General features: G+C 38.0%; 1 protein-coding gene across 1 annotated transcript in view; it reads right to left on the reverse strand.

The window, feature by feature from the left end:
- Nucleotides 1-775: 775 nt before the first annotated feature.
- Nucleotides 776-22755, reverse strand: part of LOC110048762 (U3 small nucleolar RNA-associated protein 4 homolog) — a 33991-nt gene continuing 12011 nt past the window's right edge. The window contains exons 8-23 of the mRNA XM_089298510.1: nt 22461-22536; nt 21967-22014; nt 21663-21731; nt 21261-21366; nt 20554-20633; nt 14912-14999; nt 14323-14384; nt 10837-10932; nt 9891-9926; nt 8688-8786; nt 6750-6813; nt 4012-4115; nt 3835-3930; nt 2346-2531; nt 1619-1750; nt 776-1224 (exon numbers count right to left, since the gene is read on the reverse strand). Of these exons, the coding sequence (XP_089154636.1) occupies nt 1108-1224; nt 1619-1750; nt 2346-2531; nt 3835-3930; nt 4012-4115; nt 6750-6813; nt 8688-8786; nt 9891-9926; nt 10837-10932; nt 14323-14384; nt 14912-14999; nt 20554-20633; nt 21261-21366; nt 21663-21731; nt 21967-22014; nt 22461-22536 (1459 nt within the window). The 3' untranslated portion in view covers nt 776-1107. The remainder of the gene's footprint in view (nt 1225-1618; nt 1751-2345; nt 2532-3834; nt 3931-4011; nt 4116-6749; nt 6814-8687; nt 8787-9890; nt 9927-10836; nt 10933-14322; nt 14385-14911; nt 15000-20553; nt 20634-21260; nt 21367-21662; nt 21732-21966; nt 22015-22460; nt 22537-22755) is intronic.

Below are 22755 nucleotides of genomic sequence, written 5' to 3' on the forward strand. Positions count from 1 at the left end.
CCTCTAGACTCGACCTCCCCTAAGCCAAACTGTCCCATCTTGGCTTAGTCCGCTGATTAGTTATTCCCATATCGTATTTCAATTGAGTGTGAATGGGAGTGTAATACTATTCTTGCCCCCCCCCCCCCCCCCTTGAACAAGCGAGGGGAGGAGAGAAGAGACACTCTGGGAACGAGGTTGTGTCCACGAATGATATCTATCAAATAAAATGCAGAGACTGGTATGTATGCGGCAAAAGGCGTAACAACACCCAAACTTCAAATACTTCAATTACCTACACGAAATAGCATTTATTACGATGAATGTAGAAATTCTCGCGCGCTCATTGGCTAATTTTCATTGTCAATACGCGGACAGACACCTGAATTTATGATTTATGCGATGAGCGGACATTTTGACAATTTTTTATTGTAAAAAACAAATTAACGTCAGTTTTCATGCGTCTGTCCTGTTATTGACAATGAATTTCTTCGTAACATTGTCAAAGTAGTCTGCGGATCCACTTGGCTATCGCCTGGTGATCCACAGCTACTTGGACAATGTTATGACGAAATTCATGATCAATAACAGGACAGACGCATGAAAAACTGACGTCAATCTGTTCAGTTGTAAAGAGACTCTCTCCTGGTCTTAAAATTAATCCGGCCTATAATTTAACTTTCCAAATGTTTTTTTTCAATTAAGTTTAGAAATCCACCTGGAAGGCAAAAGCCTGAGTTCTCTTTGATTTTGATTTAGGAAACAGGTTGGAAATAAAAAGAACAAAGTTAACACGTTGTGCGACCACAAGGTCAAGACGGCATTTTTATTATATCATTCACGAAACACAACTGTTTGGAAATCGAAGTTTAAGTCTTTACCTCGAAGGTCCATAGTTTACTGGTGTGAAGGAATGCTCTTTAAGCACCATGGGTGAATCCTTGATCGCTAAGGACGATCACCTTCGACGAGGAACACTTTTCAAAAATCACTAGCGTTTGCCGTTTGCAGTTCTCCCGAACATAGTTTTTGCTATAAATTAAGGCACTGTTTTTTTTTCAACTAACATCTTGTCAACAATTCAGGGTGCTCAGTCACATTACAGATCAGTGCTTGATCCAACTCTTGTTACATTCCATATTTCTTTCGATAAAGTGGCGGAGGCAGCATATCCAGGATAGCTCGCCAAGGCCTCTCCACCACAACTAACGAGCTGTCTTCTGTGAAACCGGCATAAAGCAGTGGCTGAAATGGTAAGACAAAACATGAAATGTGATGAACATCGTTATCTGCTGTAAAGATCGATATATTATAACCTCACACATTATCCTCTATTGAAAGAAGTAATTTTGGCAAAAATACTTGTGTGCGTGGAATACACTGGCCAAGGATCTTAAAACATCTGCAAGCTATCAATTATCGAATCAGTACGTGTGTACCTCTGGGAATCCAGAAAAAATATTTATATATTTATTCGGTTTAGTCTGTAGTCTCTGCTATTAAACCTGCTATCAATTATCCCAAAGCTAAAAAGTTTTGAATTCCTCGTGTCTAAGTGAGGTAATTGTGTTGTATTATTTAGAAAATATCGATAACGTGGCAGTGAGACAATGACACCATTCATGTGTGCACTACTCACCCCATATCTCCTACAAACTCTAAATGCTGTTTCTTCTTGATCAGACTCAACTAAATCTTCTTGATTCATAGTTCTTTTCTGTCGTTGTACTAATCTTGACTCATAAAGGACTACCTCCGTGTCTGGCAAAGGCTACAAAATAGATAGCAAAGTGAGTATGACAAGCGGCTGCTAGCAACTGTTTGAGAGAGCTTCAACTGACAACACAGGATGAGCAGAGGACAGTCGTTTTAATAAGTTAGTATAATTTAACGTTGATGTTGTAAGGACCTGGAAGCGCTGAGTAAACTCTAAAAGTTAGTGTCATGATGTAACGTTCGGCTTAAAGCCAGTGATTGCATTCTTGTCCTTGCACATTGGTTTGGTTTGTAAAATTACTGACAACTGGTAATTTCTAATTTCTAATCAGACAGTACTGTTTCGGCCTTCTGGGCCTCATCAGTGCAGTGCTGACGCTAGACTGGAGGAGAAGCCATATGGTCACCCCAAACGATCCAACACTTGTGGTATCGTCTAAGCCATGCCAGAGTGCTCAAACTAGTAAACTAGTGAGCATGCCCTGAAGAATTAGATATAAGCTAATATGCGTGTTGTAAAACACAGGTAAACATACTGTTCATATTGCGTTATTATTTAGAGTTAATTGCATGATTCTATTTTCCCTTCTGAGGATGGAAACGTCCAGCGTCTTCACAAATTCGAAATGACGATACAGTGTGAATGCTACCTCTCTCAGATCCAGAATGGTAAACATGGAATGATCTTGTAGCATCATAAGCTCATGGCAGGACGGATTAAACTGGATGTTGATGACTTTAGAACGACGTTCAGTCCACTGTTTTGGTAGACCGTGTTCTGCAGCTTGTCTTGACCAATTTGTTAACTTTCCACTTGATGGCTTGAACATGTACACCTATCGACAACATCGATTAGTCTTTGTAAAATAACCGTCCTTTGGTCCGTGCTTGATTTGCCTAATCAACAATGTTGTTAAATTTATTGAGTTATGTAATATGTGATTTATATGAATATGTGGTATGATATATGACATGTGATTTATGTGAATTTATTCAGATATGTGATTCAGATATTATTTTCTGGTCAATGAACGTTTTCTCTTTGACTTATTTCATCACAGGGGGACCACTCTATGTGTTCGTGGTTAACAACTGTTTATATGAAACGAACAGAATCTATGAGGGTTCTGAATAAAGCTCTGAAAATTGCATATCTAAATTACATCTTGGTCTGAATATCCTAATAAAGTTAAATGAAAAGTTAATCGACTCGTGTGGTGTTTTTTCGCTTTCCTGGGCCGACCAAAAGTAATTTCGTAAAAAAAAAACGCTTCAGACGGCCCAGGAAGGCGACAAAACACCACACAAGTCGATAAACTTTTCATTTAACTTTATTAGGATATTCAGACCAAGATGTAATTTAGATATGCAATTTTCAGAGCTTTATTCATAACCCTGATAGATTCTGATCGTTTCATATAAACAATTATTAGCCACGAACACATAGGGTGGTCCGCCTGTGATTTCATGCGTCGTGTTTTCCCGATTTTTGTCACTCATTCAGAGAAAACCAGTTTTGCGAAATACCGTTGTTTTGAAAGTGTCAGGATTTCTTTTCTCAACTCACAGTCCAATGTCCTTTGCCTTAAATGTGGAAGACGAAGACATTTTTGTATTTGACGATTTAATAACTGCAAGGTCGCCTTTTGACTTTCGAAGCTGGATCGTATATCGCCTTTATCAGTTGCAAGAAAACTAATCATTCATTTATTTGTACAGATGTTTCGTCGTTGCGACCTGAATTACTTGCGCAGTAACAATGTGCGCGAACGTCCTTAAAGCTAAGATGACTCATCAAAATCTAGTTCTTGGAAAGTGCTGGAAACTATTTTGAGCCACCTTAATAAGAAAGCTTCCGCAATTTAACAGAGTTTGTTATCTTTTGATCTGATTCCAAACAATGCCAATCACTTTTTACGTCAGCAATGCCGCAAGCCGTGCAGTGAAAAAAACCCAATGTGTCGGCACTGGAGTCACGATAGCAATCACATCATTGTAGATAATTTTGATTATTAAAAAATTTACCGATCAACAAAAACATAAAGTCTGTGTTTCTGAAATAAACATCTCTTGAGTTTCAACTTTTGGCATGTTTCACTGGTGCTGGTGGAAAAAAAATCTGCATCAAAATAAACTAACCTGATTATTGCAGCAGATCGCAGCCAGATAGTTTGTTTTGGGCTGAAAAGCTATTGCGGTTACAGGAGATTCCAACTGAGGTAAGGTGCTCTGTAACTGTTAAATAAAACAGAATTTAGCAAAGATGACAGCAAGTGTACCAAGGAAGAAAGAATTAAAAAGAAAGAATGACAGTACCTTCAGTTTGGTCAAGCTGAATATGTTCAAAGTATTGTTACAATCCACACATGCTAACCAGTGGAGGTCACTGCTTACAGCAAGCTCATGAATTGCACTTGAATCTGAAGGAATAATCAATGCTACTGAACATTTTTGCAAAATTAATAATGTTGCTATATTCATATTTTGACATCAAGATATTAACACTGTGTCCTTGTTTTAAGTTATCGCATGTATGCGGAAGGATCTGGAAAGTCAAGTCAAAAAAAGTAAGTAAGTTCTTCTCTTTTTGTTTGAATCTGTACACTGTACAATTGAACACTGAACAATATCAAACTATAAGGAACACATGTTATGTTGTATTAGGATGAACTGTCTTGGACGTGGAACTCAAAGGGCTCCAAAGCTTAAAACTCTTCCAAATAGTAATATGGTTGCCATGGTAAAAAGCAACTTACAAGCCTACCACTTCCACAACAAGTAATTTGTCATTTAATGTGGATTCCTAAATTATGAAATACTTTTTCCATGTTTGGATATGGCTAACTCAATGCTACTGATTATCTCTCATGCGGATAAGTAAGTATAGGTAATCACATGATTATTCTTGTGCTATTTGGAGTAAATAAGCACTACAGGGTCGTGCAGTTTTGTTAGCCTCTGGAAAAAATACTTTGCTTTTTTATTCCAAATTTTGTTTTTCGCTGATTTAATTTGTTCCTCAATTTCCTGATCCAAAGCATAGGCGTACGGACACCTTCAGGCATGGAGAGAGAGAGAGAGAGGGGGGGCGGGGGGGGGGGGGGCGGCGGCGGCGGCGGCGGCGGTGACCTTCTTGCCCCAAAAAATTACGCAATGCCCTAATGTGTGAGTGTTGAAATTGGGATGCAAACCCACTCAGATTGCATGAAAAACAAAAACTTTTACAGTTCTCATATCTAACGAAACTGCTATAGTCCCAAAAATAGTTGTATTGAAAGCTTGCCTACTCAATGACTTACATCAACAGTCTCAATCTAGTAAAATCTAAAAGTTATTAAAAGAAAAAGTTCTTCCTTTCATGGCGCGCGTTCAGCGATCGGTAGATCAGCAACAGATATTTGTGTTTCAAGATGGGCCATTTAGACGTGTTACAGAACCTGGACTCTGATCTATTCGAGACAAACTTCTCGATATACTCGAGACGTTCAAAGAACAACATGAGGCAGTACAAGACGCCTTAGTCTTGTTTTGGCCATAGGAGACTTGCGGCGTACACTACAAGCCTACCCTTCTTTGAATTCAGATGCAGCGTAAATACGATGGTGAATTCGAACAACATGGACGTAAACGAGGAACACCTATACAATATCAGAAAAATTATAACACTCCTTTGTTAAGACATTACAAACCCCGGGCCCTTTCAGAGTCACCACAAAAACAAAAGTCTAGGTCTTCGTTCGCTTTGATTCTTTTATAGCTAACAGAAAACTCAAGGTCCCTCATATCATTTCAGTCTAACTCCTTTTTAGCAAGGCCAAAGTCGTACAAAGTAGCTTACAAGCCTTGAAACCTAAAAAACAAAACAGAGGGTTCGTTCTTTTTCCGGAGCAGTGGGGTCTTCGGTGCGCCAACGATACTTCAGATCAGCAGCAAATATAAATTTTACTCTTTACACGATACCACTTGAATAAAGTGCTAACGCTCTGAAGAACCACTTGACAGTCTAAAGACTCCTAATCGGGCGTCTAATCACACAGAGATTTAGAAAAAGTAACTAACTAGCAACTTCATATATCTACGAGTTTTGAAAATTACGCCAATAGCATTATTTGCTAATGTTTTCTCTCAAGCATCGTTGCCCGGATCATGAGCGTTCTGCCCGAAAAATTACATAATTACCGCAACTAGTGGTACGCCTATGATCAAAAGCACTAAAAAGTGTAACTTGCAGTGAAGAGTTACAGAACATTTTCGAGCTAGAATTACACAAATATGGAGGGATGATGCAAAAATCACTCTCGGAGAAAAAATATCTCGAATAAACAATTCGCAGACATGTTTTTGTTGTTTATATGTTAAACTAGCCACTGTCCACACCCGGGTGTCCACGTAAGAAGGCGAACGAACAAATTCCCTTACACTTGTAGCTTTCAAAGGGTAATTCAGACACTCACATTCAGAGGTCATGGGACGTCATGAAAAATTTGACAATTCATTTTATTTCAACATTCTTGGTATAGTTTCTTCAGGTATACAGTAACCCTAAGGGCTTTATCTACACATTTGTTTCCTTACGCTGGCTGTCCTTGGTATTCCAAGTATCTTGGAAAATTTCCGAAAATTTGTGCAAAACTTCCAACAATGCTCGAAAATCTTCGCCAATCTTAGGGTGATTTTCGGTAACCTTCGGATGATCTTTAGAACTCTTCAGAAATCCAGGCGATTGTCAGAGGTGCTTGAAAATGTTCGGGTGATAACCGCTAATTTCTGGAAGGGTTCGGGAGGTCTTCGGAAGAGCTTAAAAATGTCTAATTATCTTCGGCGACCTTCGGAAAGCTTCAGATGAACTTCGATCACTTTTGAAATACCTCGGATGACCATTGCTAGTCTTAGAGTGTCTGTACTAACTTTGCATATCTTGGTTGTAATTTGCACTGGTGTTACATTTGAACCAATCAGAATTGAGTAATTTTTTCAAGACAGAGTATTATTAATTTTGTAAACTAGCCAGAGCACATGACACAATAGTAGATTATAAGCAATGTTCCACTTACCTTTGTTATGCTGTGCAATGTTTAATGTGTTACTCAAGTGTGGCACATCACCAAGATCCAAAATCTTTTTTATTAAAGACATAATCATTGAATTTTAAATGAGACAAGCAATCTAACTGCATTAAGTTAAGATGTTACTTGTTGATCGAAAAGTTACAATTGTAATCAGCTTTACCCGGGGCATTGTCTACAGAAGACATACTTAAAAACACAATGAACTCAACATTGAGCTGTAAGACAAGACAATAAGACATCGATCTTTTAACTGATGTGACTTGTGAACAAGATGTCACTTGCATCTTGTCATTGACAATAAGAATCCATAACAACTGTGGAACTTGTAACATTAATTATTGTTTATCAGTCATAAGTAGACCAAACCACTTCACATGTGCTTATTACTCTCTCAGCACAGTGAAATTCATAGAAAGACCAGCTGCATTGGGAATCCCTTCATTAAGGAATGTTGTCACTTACAAAGATCAAACATAGGTAAGTAACTGGAGAGATTGGTTCCCCACGGGGGTACCATTAACAGAAGGTACAGTGAACAATTATTCACTGTCGGTGAATAATAAGCTGTCTCTTTAACTACATTATCTTATGGTTTCTGGTGCTGTAAAAAATAACTTTAATTGGCACAGACTTGCAATTTACATATTTTTACCGGCTTTCTGTTACACTGTGTAAGTGTTCTATCATTAAAACATAAAATAGTTTCTTGTACTCAGAGCGCAATAAAAGTCTTTTTAAAAGGTGGAATGTTTCGTTCGGCTCAACTGAACTTCATCAGCCACAATAAAAATGTAAATGTTAAGAATTAGGGTTATATCATGTTTATAAGGGTCTCAAGGGATCTAAATTAGTGTCATAGATGTTACCTAATTCGAAGCCATGGTCTCTATTCAGTTGTCTCCCTTATGTGGACTTCGAACGTGTTGCTTCCCGTGGCAAGATCTTTTGTTCTGCTGGAATCCAAGGGAATCCACGGAATGTTCCGTGAGCTGGCATTGTTCATAAACAGCTGATGAATTCCTCGAAATATGTTCCTTTACTCTGGAGGGGGGTGAATAGGTTTTCGGATCGACGGATTTGGCCTAAAAAAGCGCACGGATTGCGGATTTTTGCGGTATATCGAGCGGATTCGTGGATTTTGAAAACACAGTGGATCGTGGATCAGCTGTGAATTTTGGCGCGGATTCCGGATTGTGCCTGTCTTAATGTTCGGATCTTGGGTTCTAAACGAAATTTGGATCGTAGATCTTTCTTCAGCCTTGGTCGGTATGTTAAATTCATCCCAATTATTTATTCTTTACTATTTGTGCGAAATCAACGGTGGCATTCAAATTTAGCAGTTTACCTTTGAACGTTTACACTTCGGTTTCCGGATGTGGTTGTGGTTTTGGATTTGAACAAAAATATTTGCGGATCGACGGATTTGGCAAAAAAAGGCACGGATCGGCGGATTTGCATACCCCTGTTCACCCCCCTCACTCTGGTTTCCAATACACGAAAACCAAAATTCACGAATACGCTCCGAGTAGAGGAAACTATTTTATATTCTAATCATGATTCCAGAGCAGGGGCACAATATTTTTGAGTGTGTTCTATCATTATGGGGGCATAAGGAAAAAGGTGGGGAGTGGGGTGGGGAGTAAGTTCACAAGTAGGAACAATCAAAATTACATTTACACAGTCATGAAGTAATCCAGGGTAGACGTACTTGAAATAGAATGCAACAAAGAATTTCATGCAAATTTGGCCTGTTTGTTGCTCATATTAAGAGAACTTAAATTTTGAAATTAAAAAAATGTGGGTCCCCGTATTTTATTAACATCTTTCTCAAGCCAATTAGAAGGTACCAAACAGATACAATACATTTTAGTGTTGTTCAATTCACCCTCACTGCAGCTCGTTAGCAAACTGATCAACACTCACCTGAATTGAGTCCTCACTTGTTGCACAAACTAGCTTTGAACTGTCAGGAGAAAAAACTAGTCGACGAGCTGGTAATAAATCAACAGGCAAAGGCAAAACCTACATCAATAAAATAAAAGTTATTAAAATGTTGTAATGAACATAATCAACTAAAGAGATTGTTCATACTTAGCGTACGTATATCGAGAAGAAGTTTTGAAGAGTTGCTCGAGGCGCAGCTTGAAACTGAGGCTAACACGGGGAGTCTTTTCAAATGTAAATCTCAAGCAGTTCAAAACCCACGTACGGAGGCTAGATCTAGGCAACATCCTAGATGGATGTACTGGCTGCCATCTTTGTAACTTATAATTTCAATTTCTCGTATAGGACTTTTCTGTATATTATTTTTAGATAGTTCTAGTTAGGTGTCCTCTATTAGCAGTGGGTATTCTCCAATGCTAGATGTAATTGACACGATAATAAAGTCATTCTTCTACTCTTCTTCTTCTTCTTCTTCTTCTGCTGCTGCTGCTGCTTCTTCTTCTTGTTTTTAAATTCAAATGACATTAATATCTTTTTAACGATATTCCCCGCATAAGCCTCCATTACAAGCTCGTTCCAGTCCAATGCCGAGAATACGAAATTGGTCTGTTCTTTTATAATATATCGACAACAACTTGGACGCTAAAACATGTTTTATTTGTGATTGACAACAATGTTCTCACGATGCACGGTGAAGGAAAACAAAGGATCCTATTGCCTGCTGAAAAAACACGTCACAACCATTTAAGCAACAGTTGAACGAAAACGCTTCATTTGAAAATTGTCAATGAAAAATTCGCTTCTTCAACTGAATTACAATTAAAATGTAGAAAAACAAAGTCAAAATACTCAAGTTTTAGTAAACATCTTAGATTGGCAAAAGTCAAATGCTTGAAGTAGCGTTTGGATTGTTCAGAATGATGTTCACACTTTTGAAACTTTAATAAAAGGAACGGCTGGCAGCTAAACTCGACGGAAATTTTGCAGCTAAAATGAAACTGCACACGTCATGTTATATATACGCACGGCGGTGTGTATATAGAGATTTCAACCACGATGGCTCGATAGGAATTAGATAGGACCAGTACGCGTGCTATATTAGCAAATGTTCTCTTTCATGGAACTTCCAACCCCTTGAAATTCTAGTTGTTGAAAACAATCACAATACCAGCAGACACTTACTCTTGTTACTGTTCCTTGAGAATTGCCTTCTTTCTTCTAGAAAAATAACGAGAAATAAACAGCATTTCACACTTCTGGTAACACTTTTCTGTAGTTCACTGCCCTATCAAAAAACTTACTTAAAGTGTTCGGAAGTATTTGATCGTTAGAAAAATTGCCAGTTAATGATAAAGAAATACTACAATTGACAGTGAACAAGGACTGCAGAACCAAGCAGCATCTCAAATACAACATGTCCAGTGGACTTATTACGTTTAAAAAGCACTTAACCCCGCTTATACAACAGCTTTCTAGTATTCTGATTGGCTGAATTTTCTCTAGCAAGGTACAAAATGCCATGTTAGCATGACATTATAAAGCTGGTTAACAGGATGATAACTGTATGCTAAGGTATTTAGAAATTCCTAGATAAAAGAGGTAAGAGAACATGTTCCAATTTGTACATCATACACTATTAAAGGTTCGGTTGGATAATGGTCAAATGCTTTTAAATACTGAATTATATGTCATGTTAAATATCTTGTGCACATTATACATTTCTAGTTCAGATTTTTTCTACAACACCTCTTGTATTGTTCAAGGGTTTAGGCATAGAAAACTTCGGTGAACATTTTTTTTTGCAATGATTTTAAAATAAAACTGATTAAACAACACTAGCAATAATTAATAGTTCATGAACAAAAGAATCCATTTCAGGCCTATTAAGATATAATGAATGTATGAATGATCCTAACTGAGTTAATTCACTAACTGTCTTGCTTAGGTTATGTCCAAATCAAATCATTGGTGAACCCTATAATGTTTTGTGAGTCATTTACTATCAGTCATGTCGACCCCTTTCATTTCCCTTGATAGTTTCAGAAACAAGGGTTCATCTGTCATACTATTTTGAGATTTTGAACAATTAGCAATAAGGCATATTCCATTAACAACATCCAAAACTTACCAAATTCAGCTTAAATAAACTAATATGATAAACATCTGAAAAGGCTGCCCAACTAGCACATGATGAAACAGCACTGCACACAATGTGATAATCACCCTGGAAAAAAACAAAAACTGGTCGTTAGCAGTACTACTCCATACAATATACAGAGCAACGCGTTGACAAGGCAACAGGCTACAGAGATTGAGAAGCATCAAAAACTCACTTTGACTACATTTAAGAAATAACCAAAATTTTCCATGTTTCTATTGAGTTTGATTATCACCTCAATGAAATTGAAAGCAAGTTATCTAATTGTTTTATTAGAATTCTGACTAAATTTCCTTCAAATAGCGGTTTCCAATCATTTTTCAACGTAGTATTAAACTTCACAGTTTAGCAAAATCACGTGGACTGAATTTTCATTAAAAACATGCAGTCGCCTGCGACTAAATTTTGTGTTTTATAAGAAGTGTTATGGTCAATTTCCTTTCTTTTGTATCCTTGGGAATTGAATTATTCAATAATATTTCTAAATCAGATATCTCCCTCACAACATCAAAGAAACCTTTCAACATCGTAATTATGTGGACAAACTCCAGCCACTGCATACTAATGGCTGATAATGTATGAGTAGCTCAGCCAATCAAATAACATTACTTGCATTACTAATCATCCTAGTAGAATACTACAAATAGCCAATAACCTTGTGTGCCTTGAAATGATGATGTTTTCTGACATTTTCTCTTTTTATCTGCAGTTTTCAAGAAAGCTTTGGAAACATAACTGGTTATATAAATTCCCGAGAAGACTGAAAGAATGGCATTCGCTGTTAATTGACTTTAAAAAGTTGAAGTTGTCAACAGAAAAAAAAATTATAAGCACCCATGTCTGCAAGCCTTCAAGCCTTCACAATGCAAGTGAATAAATTATATGAAAGATCATACAGTGAAAACTGTATCAAGCGGACACCCTTGGGACATTCACTAGTGTCCGCTGAATACAGGGTGTCTGCTCTAGACAGGTTATAACACAGTGTGAAATCAAACACTGCTTATAGCACAATGTCCAGTCAGTCAATGCATTAATCTGGAATAACTTGTCTACTTAGCTTTAAAACAAAATCGCTAAGCTTTTAGAAGTAAAACGCCCTTGAAGTGTCTGCTTGTTGCAGGTTTGTGCAACAAAATGGCTTAATATTAGTGTCCACGTCCGCTTAACAAAGGTGTCTGCTGAATGCAGATTTTATTTTATAGTAAGTGTGGGAAGAAAATTTAGGGATTCAAGCTGCTGTACACTTAGGAACGTTCACGCTAAAGTTTTCCAGAGATAGCAAATGTTACCAGCATTTTCACAAAACTTAACCCTTCAAGAGGCATTTGAAACCGCTGCACAGATAAACCAATAGCTAAAATAATGGAATTTGATGGTGCATTTTGCAAAAAATTCAAACTTTTAATCGATAGATTTTCTTCATTTTTTCACTAAACGTAGAAAGTCAGTAGAGAAAATGGTCCATCAAAAGAAATATAGGGGTCACCGAACGTCCAAGATCGTTAAATCCAGCAAAGCTATAGCAATGGCCATCTGCCCTATCATTTTTCATTTTATTACTTAGCACGCGCATCGATGCATGACGTAACGTCTGAATTTGCCTGCGCAGTAAGGATGTACAGAAACAATTAGTGCAAATGTCCTTAATAGAGGGTGGCGGCTTAATATGGGGTCTGCTTGATACAGGTTTCATTGTATTTCTTTTTAACTGTGGAGAGAGATGTAAAGACATGATTGATTATCACTGACAGTTATGTAAACTACACAACTTAAGCAGTTTTGATTTGTGAAATTAAAGCCTACAAAAAAAAATCACGCTTGAACAGGATTCAAACCTATGACCTATGGTCAGTCATGTCTTTTAAGGACCTTCACAATTTTGCTAAAGCAAGTCTAATAGCCCTTACTTTGTTGTGAAAACTAGAAAATGGTTTGATGAACCAAATTAAGGTAGAATTCAGGAAATAAAACAATGGGATTGTTCACTTTTGATTTCTATGAAGCAATAGTTGATTTGGCCTGTGGCCTCATTAACTACCTTAAACTCATAATCTAAATATATTTAGAAAAAAGCCCAAAGAAAATACAGATGGCGACGCTGTTGTTTTAAAAAATAAAGACACAGAACTAACACGAGCTGATGATGTAATGATGGCACAAGCAAAGAGAACTTGAAAAAGCTGTGGAAACACTCTCCTTTCGGTTCGTGTTCCCACAGCATTTCTCAATTTCCCAAACTTCCATTCGAGTTTCTATAACTTGATAGAAACACGAACATATTTTCTATTTCTTAAATAGTTGAAGAGAATACAGCCTAAGTCAACTGTCAGGTGTGAGGAGAGAAAATCAGATAATTTAGTATGTTTTACATATTTGCTTTCGCTATCGGAAAGATTAGAATAGAAATCCAACGTAGATAGATTAGTTTTAGTTCGTTTTGCATTTCTAAGTTAGAGGTTACTGTTCCAGTTCATTAACCGTACCAAACACCTGCTGTTTTGTGTAAGATCATAACTGTAGTTAGAATTGAACTGTAATTGGGCATTGAAATTGAGAGTGAATAATCTTATCGTTTTGGTAAAAATATAAGTCATTCAAACTTATCTAAATCCTCTTACAGAAACGTGCACCATTTTGCCAATAGGCTACTTTCACCCAACTAGTGGACTAATACAAATCCTGCATTTTAATTGGCTACCCTACTAAAGGACTATTAGTAATAGTCCTCGAGTAGCGAAATTGGCGCAATTGAGCTTGACCCTTTCTTTCGTTTTATTCCCAAATAAATAGTTCTTCAACTTGCATTTGCTAACTTTATTTTTGCCTTCTCTGTCCAATTAGTTGGGTGATAGTACAACAATTAGACTCTTCTCCCTCAAGGGCCACGGGTCAATAGACCATTCGGCTTTGCCTCATAGCCATTGCGGGCTACGGGTCTAATTGTTAAATAGTGAGTCGCACTGCCAATAAGAGAACAGCAATTCATGATAGAATGCTAGTAAATTTATACTGAGACTCAATAGAAACCAGAAGAAATGCTTTCTATCTCTATTGGAAAGCACTGGGAGAATAAGAAAGGAAAATCAGTTTTGTTTACTCTGGTCATCATAATTTACGAGTTTTTATAATTGCTCAATTGTATCATCATTAACTTAAAACTTGTGTCATTTCTGTGCTGCTTTTATTGTATGCTTTCTTATAGAGTATTGTCTACATTGTTTTAAGTAAGGAAAGACCACAACCCGCTTAAAAAAAATAAACATTGCAGCTGCACCCTAACCCTACTAATGCTAGAACTATGGACCTTCAAGAAAAAAACAATCCTTTTCAATGCCATGCTGATCATATTCAAGCCAAGAATGTGTGGTGAGGAGTTGGTAATTTTTCATAACGATCAATTTCGCTTGCCAAGGTGATGACTTTCAATAAAAAGGTTTTCCATTTGCTGCCTACCTTCTTCTTGATCTCTAAGAGCTGTATGGGAGTTTTACTGAGAACAGTTGTGTTCTGGCCAGCTATCAAGGAAATTCACGTACACACAATTTAAAACAAGTGAGAAATGTACAACTACAGCACAAATTTAAGGATGGTGCCTACGAAACAAAAAGGTCTTTTCACCAAGTTAAGATCATATGGAAAGAGTAGATCTTAGCAAGGGCTAATGGAATCCAAAAAGAAAACTGGGGGTAGCCTTGCATTTTTACGAGATCATTAGCCTTGAATAAGAGGGAAAATAGATTTCTTCACAGCTTTCCTTAAAATCCTCCTTTGCATATAGAAAAGACAACACATTTATACAGATCTTTAAACTGCATGGTAAATGGTAACATAAGAACCAGGCCCTTTGTTATATCAAGCCTCTGCTGTGGTTGGTTACCTGATAAATAATTATTTACGTCCTTATCTCGGCTTGGCATTGCAATCACAATTGTGATCATCAGATTTAAGAAATAGCCAACATGATCAAATGTGTGGTGATAAAAACAGCTATAAAGCAGATTAATCAATCAATCAAGTGATTCAGATTTTATTTGTTGATCACCTGCTTCTTGGAGTCTCCAGAACTGTAAGCCATTTGACATCTGATACATGAGAATATTTGCCTTTGATGCCAAATGTATCAATGGACTCTAAAAAGATAAGGTAAAGATATTAAGATATTAGGTGATTAATGATAGTGGAACTTCGGCATCCCAAAGTGCCACCAAGCCAAGCACCATACTCATATAGGAAAGAAAAGGAAATTTTCTTGTGGTTATCATGGCCAGCGGTATTGCTCATGGGCGCATACACACGACAACGATAACGAAGTTGTGTAACATGGTGGCCATACTCCAGTTAATAGGTTAACTGAGACATGCAGACTTGCTTAACAGCATACATCTTTGATATTGGACATCCATGTTATGGTCAATTGACACCTGTCAACACAAGGAATCCGCTGACCAGTACCACATGACCATATCATGGGCTCAAGTTAAGAGATCATTGGATTGCAGGGTCAAGCCAGGTTTACTTAAAAAGTCAGGAGGTCCGCTTTTAGTCTTGGCTAAATCTATATATTAGAGTCGGGGATGTGGTGAGTCTAGACCTGGACTGGAGTCTGTCACAGTGCCTCTCTCCACCCAGGTGTATAAATGGATACTGGCAACTTTAATGCTGGGGGTCAATTAACAATTATTCCATCCAGGGTGCAGTGGAAGCATTCCTAGTCACCAAAAATAATAATAGTAATTATAATACTTCATGTTGTGTTGATGGTTGTGTCAGCACTATCAGTATCATAGTTATTAACAATGACAAAATGGAATCTCATCAGCCTTAAAGTATAATCATAGAAGATGGTTGGACTGCGTTTCCTTTTCCACAGGACTGAAAGTCGTGCTTTATTAGTAAAATCAATACATATAAGTATTGATAATACTAATAAAGGTACATCCATGGAAACAGAATATGCACTAAACTGAGTTGAGTTTCTACATTAGCATAGCTTAAGAGCTCCTTGGTTCCTGGCAGATGTGCATTCAGTTCTTACATTAACTGCTATTAAAAAATTGCTAGTTCCAGGCAGGCTGCTATTTTTTTTTTAAGTACATTTCCTCCAAAGAAAACCCCCATTCGTCCCAATCCAGCGTAAAAACATTCGAGTACACTTGTGCTACATTAAGCTTCCTGCGATTGTTGGCAAAGACTGTCTGACTGTTGTCCACAATGGGTGGTTACCATGGTTATGCCTGTATACACACACTCCAGCATTCAACTTGTAGCTGAGAGGACCAACTTGTCCCATACAAGTAGCATTTCTGTCCCAGCAATTTCCAGCGCACAGTTTCTCCATGCTCAGTGGCCTGCAGAAGCATTGTGTGTTAGCTCTAGTGGTACTGCTGTTGCTGTTTCTTCCCAATGAGTGCGTGTGTTTCTTCTTCTGTCAAGTGTCGCGGTTGTAAGGTGGCACTAGCAACAGGTAGGAAAGTTGTATAGGGTCATTCCATGAGGAGCTGAGCGGAACCAATGCTGATTCCTTTTGGTTGGAGTGTTGTACCAATGTACCAGAACCAGGAACTTGGCCTTTCCATAGGACTGTGAATGACAGGACGAAGATGTAAAATGCTGGAATACCCCAGGCTTTTGCAAACACTGTGAATTTGCCTGAAGCAAGCTGGAGGCCATTGTCTGTGATAAGCATGTCTGGGATGTCATACCTAGGTAATACTGATTTTAAGTGACGCCAAGGTGTTGAGACAAGCAACTTCTGTAAAATTGCTGTTGTAGGTGGAGATGACCATTAGGGCACAGTTGTGTAGCTCACAAAGGTCAGCAGCAACTTTAGACCAGGGTTAACCAACCACTTCATGCTGTAAGAGGGGTTCTTTGGCTTGCCCAGAACAGCTTGCCAAGCACTTATTAACCGCGCGGCCATGGGCCGAGCGCGGTTCTAGGTTTACCTGTGGTTTATTTATTTTTTTTTTTGTCGGTGACCAGACGCAGACCTCCGCTCGGCCAAATTCCGAGTCACGCAACGTGTGATGTTTTTTCCGCCAGAAGCTGTTAAAACATTAATACACGGATAATTTTACGGACATTGTTTCCTTTGTTGTGGGTAAAATATATTTTCTTTTGGTTTTATCGAAGCGTTGGATTCAAAGAGAATAATAAATACGCTAAAAAAAGGTATTACGTCAGCCATGGAATGCGTTGACGTTGCAGCTTTCACTTTTGCTACGTGACTAATAAGATCGTGTTTACTTTGGAAGTTTATTTCGCCAGAAGCGACGGTCATCAATTTATTTGCAAGTTTGCGAGTATTTCTTGTGGTTTTAGGCAAATGAAGTAAATTCTTTGCCTCTTTCATCGCAGCGAGTTCATAGATCGGATGGAAAACGAAATATTTGCAAGCCAAGCAAAGAACATGTCAGGACATGCAATGATTACGTCATTGGTAGGGAAATAACCACCATACTAAAGATAGCCGTCGATAACACAATTCTTGAATTATGTGACTCGTGTGACTTCTTTGCTAGCCCTTTACTCAAGGAAAAAATTAAATTTAAACTTGACTCTTAAGAAAGAAAGCTGTTGTTAATAGTGTTTGTATCTTCATGCCCATACATATCCCAAAGAAAGTTCCAGATTAACACTATTACGTCATCAGAGATTTCGCAACGGCTACGACTGATGGTGCAATAGTACAGTCTGTGTTGATCAAGTGATGTGATGTCTACAGTAATCAATGAATCATCAAGGATTACTTTCGAATGTGCACTGCGTTGCGACTGTAGTGCTAAGAAAACAGTTAAATTTTAAAAGCGCGGTTTTAAGATCTAACAGATCTTCTTGTTATACTTTGAAATGTTATCTTTCTGCTTAGTTATAATGTAAGGACAGTGATGTGGGAGGTATCACATTCTCTGTGAATACCTCTCAATGCTGATATGTGAGCAGTATATCACTGCCAGGAGCTGCTAATTTAAGGCTGGCTGGTACTGACTGGAGCCACTTTGAAGGTTGGCTGGTACTGACTGCAGGCAGTTTATTTCAGCTCAAGTGGATATAAAAAGCCAGATGGATTTCTACAGATCACCACACAAAAAAATCAAATTGACCATATCACTATCTCTGGGAGGTTTGAGAAGATCATTGCACGACATGCAAGTGAGAAGAGGACGTGACGCTGCTTCAGGCAGCCATCTGAATCTCAAGTGGTTTAATTTGTCAAGTTAACTCTCAAACCAAGTCAACAGTGCATTACATCTCACACTTGATGAATGCAGCCACAAGAGACAAGTTCAAACTTAAAAAACTCTAACAGATTCCAGGCAATGAGCACCCTTGTTGAAGAAGCTGATTCAGCAGAGAAGATCTAGGAGGAATCAGAGACAGCTTGGAACAAGACATATGACAATGTCTTGGAAAGAAACCTCCCCAATCAGGTAACACGAGGAAACCAGCTAAAACCCTAACAAAACAGTAGAAAGAAGGGAAAAGAAAGCGGCACTAAACAAAGCTAAAACCAGAGCTGTTAAAAGGTTCAAAGGTAGGCCAAATTTATAGACACCAACAGTGCAGTCAAGAATGGATTGAGAAGGGACAACAGAAATATCACTGAAAGGCTTGTTGTTATGGTAGTTGGTGGCAGTCTATTCATGAGTTCTTCACTTTTGTATGTCAAACGTTTTCCATCTTTGTTGGGCACCTGATGATGGGAGATGTTGTATTTCCCAGAGAGCTTCTTGGTAGTATGATAAACTTGCTTCCCTTCATGTCCCCTCTGCCTGCAGCATCTTCTGCAGAATCACCCTTGAACAAAGGGTGCCTTGACAAAGCCACCTTCAAAAAACAAAAACAGGAATGGAATGCAACGTACGAAAAAAAGACAAAGCCCTGGGCCTGAATGGCGTCCCTCCAGGAGCACTTAAAATGGACATGAAGTCATCTGTGGATTCCCTTGACAAGTTGTTTTAGATGATCTGGAACACAGAACAAACACCATAAGATTGGGAACATGGCCATCTGGTGAAACTACCTAAGAATGGGAACGAGAAAGAGTGCACAGATTGAATCAAGGCATCATGTTATTTTCGATTTTTGGGAACATTCTTAGTATGGTACTCCTAGAGAGGTGGAGCCAATGTTTAGAGCTGGCTATTGCCAGGAGAGGACCACTCTTGCACAGAATGCTATGCTTCAAATGATACTTTATCTGACTCTGGAATAGAAGTCCTCACTGTATGTGGCTTTTATCAACTACAAAAAGGCAGTGGATAGTGTGGATAGGAAACAGCTCCACTATGGATTGCCAAAGAATATCAACCAAATGATCAGACTGGACTACGAAAACACTGATTTTGCAGATGTTGAGGCACTATCTTCCCAATAACATGGTGACATGACACAGAAGCTTGAAATCATAAGAAAGACATCTGCAAATATTGGCTTAAAGGTCAACATCTGGAAGACGAAGAGCATTCATGAGTGATCAACGAGAATAACACCAACTTCGGCATCAGAGAAGCAGAGATCCAAGACATCAACCAGTTAAGCTACCTTGGCAACTTTGTCATTGTGAAGGTGGGACAGGCCTGGACATTGTAGCAGGAGTCAGAAAGGCCATGTAAACTGCATTCCAGATCCAGAGGCCTATTTTGAGATCACATGCAATCTCAGTGAATACAAAGCATAAAAACCTTTAATACCGAAGTGAAGAGTTTTCGTCTATATGGCGGTGAAGCCTGGCATATCACCAAAACTTCTAACTACAAGACACAGACTTTTGTCAATAGCTCTCTCTGGAGACAGAGTCAGAAATGATTAAGATCTATGGGAGAAAGCAGAACAACGGCCTCTACACCTCCAAATCAGGAAAAAGGAAATGGTGCTGGCTGGCTTATCCTCTGATAAAACCTTTTACCAACGTGATGTGACCAGGCATGCCTTTGGTGGACACCTCAGGGAAAGAGGAACCAGGCACCGCCCAAAACAACATGGACTAGATCGACAGGAGGCTGAAGCACAATGAACTAGTTTCAATTGGAAAGAGTTGCCAAGCACAATGGAAGATGGAGATCCCTGGTGGATGACCGATGTTCCAATGGGAATGTTAGGGTTCAAGTCAAGTCAGTCAGGACTGTCTGCCAACATCTGTTGTGGGCATCCAGTTTTGTGAATGTATTGGGACCATGTAGACAGGATCCAATGTTTTCAGTTGCTCATCATGATGGATGGCACGGTTGAAGTCTCTTGAGTCCGTGTATTTGCATAATTTGCCACTTTTCTAGGGTACAGTTACCATGGAGCTTATAGAAGTTGTAGAAGTCACAGGTGCAAAGAATAAAATTCCTGTTTTTTACAGTCTTTTAAGGCCCCTTTCACTTCAGCTCTATGGGTACACAACAAGGTGCATATTGTACAGAATTCTTCAAAGAAAACCTCCATTTGTCCCAATCACCCATTTCCCATTTCTAAACAATTGTTTGTTTGCTCCTTCAATAACTTGAAGTAATACATACTCATTCTGCCTCACTAAATCTAAGAGTGTACAGACTTGAGAAAGTATCAAATGGATGCTTCTGTCCCTGTCCTTTATGCGTGCTGTAAGACTGAGCTTGAATCGGGAATTCTCTATGCATACAAAAACACAGTACCAAAAATTCAAGAGCCCGTCACAAACTGTGACACATTACTTACATGTGGAAATGGTGGGACTTTCTCACTGCTTGATCTTCCAAACTCTTTGGTAGAATACAATAAAAGACTAGGGTCTAAACCTGAAAAATCATTTCAATAACAACAACACTTTAAGTAGTTGGAATTGAAGTGTTTAGATATCATGCACCTTGCAAACCTAAAAATATGGACAAGGGAAGAATATCAAGATAAAAGTATACAAATTAGTTGGAAGTTGTAGATTACATTTTAAATTCTATATCAGACACAATGAGAGGGTCAACAAAGGGGTTTGAATATAATCATGATAAGCTACTGCCAATGTTTCGAGTTACGCACCCTAGTCCCTGAGAATAATGGGTAGTTCTGGTAGTTGTTTGTGAAATTCTGTGGTTGTTACATATTAATAATGTTTAAGAACTGACACAAGTTCTGTTTTTTTCCTTTTTGGAGTTAATTTAATTTTGAATGATTCCCATCTTTTTCTGGGTAAAAATTTAAGAAAGAGAAAATTGAGAAGTCGGACCTTGAATAACTGCTAGATTCATTTAAAAGCTGATTTAACAAAATCAATCTGAATAAAAAAAAATATGGTGACTCAAACCTGGGCTTACACAACCAGCCTGGACCTATTATATCATTAACTGACATAACCAGTAAGATCTACAATGACAAGGAAACTTACAATACACTATATTTTATTAAATAATAATTAATGATATGTTCACCTCCAGAGAGTAACAGGTTTTGGTTTCCTTCCAGAGTAACAAGAGAGCGGACATCTTGAGAAAACATACGCTGAGAGGCAGCTTTTACCCAGGTTGAAATACCATTCTGTAATCAAGGCCAAAATAAAATAAGTACATGTATACACTACACAGTGAATACCAATCTATAAGAACCTAATAGTTTTCCAGGTTAGCATAAAAAGTCATATATACCTGTATGTGGTGTCAGCTGAAAATTTGGACTATTTAGAGTCTTTAGTTACATCAGCTTTAGTTAACAGGTTTTACTTTTTAACAGGAAAAGGTGCTCACTATATGTACAAGGTCTTTTAAAATTGGTAGATTAAAACTGAATGGTGGAATAATGGTAAGATAACATTACCAGTTCATTCTTGTGTTTACCTTGCTGGTAATCTGTCGAAACTGAACAATCTTGCTATCTACTCCTCCACTGAAAACCATGTTTTCCTCCTGAAATAAGACATATTCCATGGAAAAAATAATGAATTCTCAAATCCTCCAATTTAAGATATTCTGCTGTTGTTCACTTGCATGTAAATGCAAATGCGACTGACTCTGAGATTCGCTGTAGTTCTTGATATTAACTTTTCAGCAAAAACACAAACTTTGAAAGAGAGCAAAATTATTTGCAACAGAGAGAACAAAACCTGGAGCTCTTGTAAAGTCATAAATGTGTGGTACAAACCTTATTTACACAAACTGCAAGTACATCTGCCACATGTCCCTTGAAACTCTGAAAGAAAGAATTTGCAACCACATACACAACATGTTGAATGCCATATATGGTAACAACAGCAGCAGCAGCAGCAACTTATTTAGTCAATAAAGGAAAACAAAATTTATTCTTTTACAAAGTTAAGATCTATAATCCTTGTCAAGCTGTAAAAGTAACCACCAGTACTTAGACTACACAGTATATAGTTCTTCTTCAGTGCCCATACAAGATGTTTGGCATAGAAACAGTAAGGAAGTGTTTGTTTACTCTGATCTTTTTGTATTCCTTAAAAGCAAATTATCTAATGAAGTAGAGCAAATACAAATCACAAATCAAATTTAAATGGGACCAGGAGTGAGATGTGTTGATTAATGCTTTCAGTAATTGCATGCTGTTATTAATTACTGCAGCTTTGTTCCTACATATCTTAAGTACAACAATTCATGTGCTGTGGTTTAACTAACCTGAATCAGTGTTCCCTGTAAACCATCCCAGAACTGAGTATTTCCTAGAGAATCTCCTGTGACTATTGTAAAATTACTGAAAACAACAACAACAACAAATCAACAGCTCTAAGCCAACTCATGAAATTGGTCAATGCAATCTCCATACTTTAAGTATGAGCAGCAGTTGGCTTTTAAGGAAATTATCATGATTGGGTGACATTTGAAATGGACATCTTCATATAACACATGTGACGAGAGTGGTCAAAAACATTTTGTCCAGCTGTTTTTCCATACATTTGTTCAGTTTTAACAT

Source organism: Orbicella faveolata, unplaced genomic scaffold (assembly GCF_042242905.1).
Source record: "Orbicella faveolata isolate gen_17 unplaced genomic scaffold, um_ofav_v1 contig_3, whole genome shotgun sequence".
Classification (NCBI taxonomy): domain Eukaryota; kingdom Metazoa; phylum Cnidaria; class Anthozoa; order Scleractinia; family Merulinidae; genus Orbicella; species Orbicella faveolata.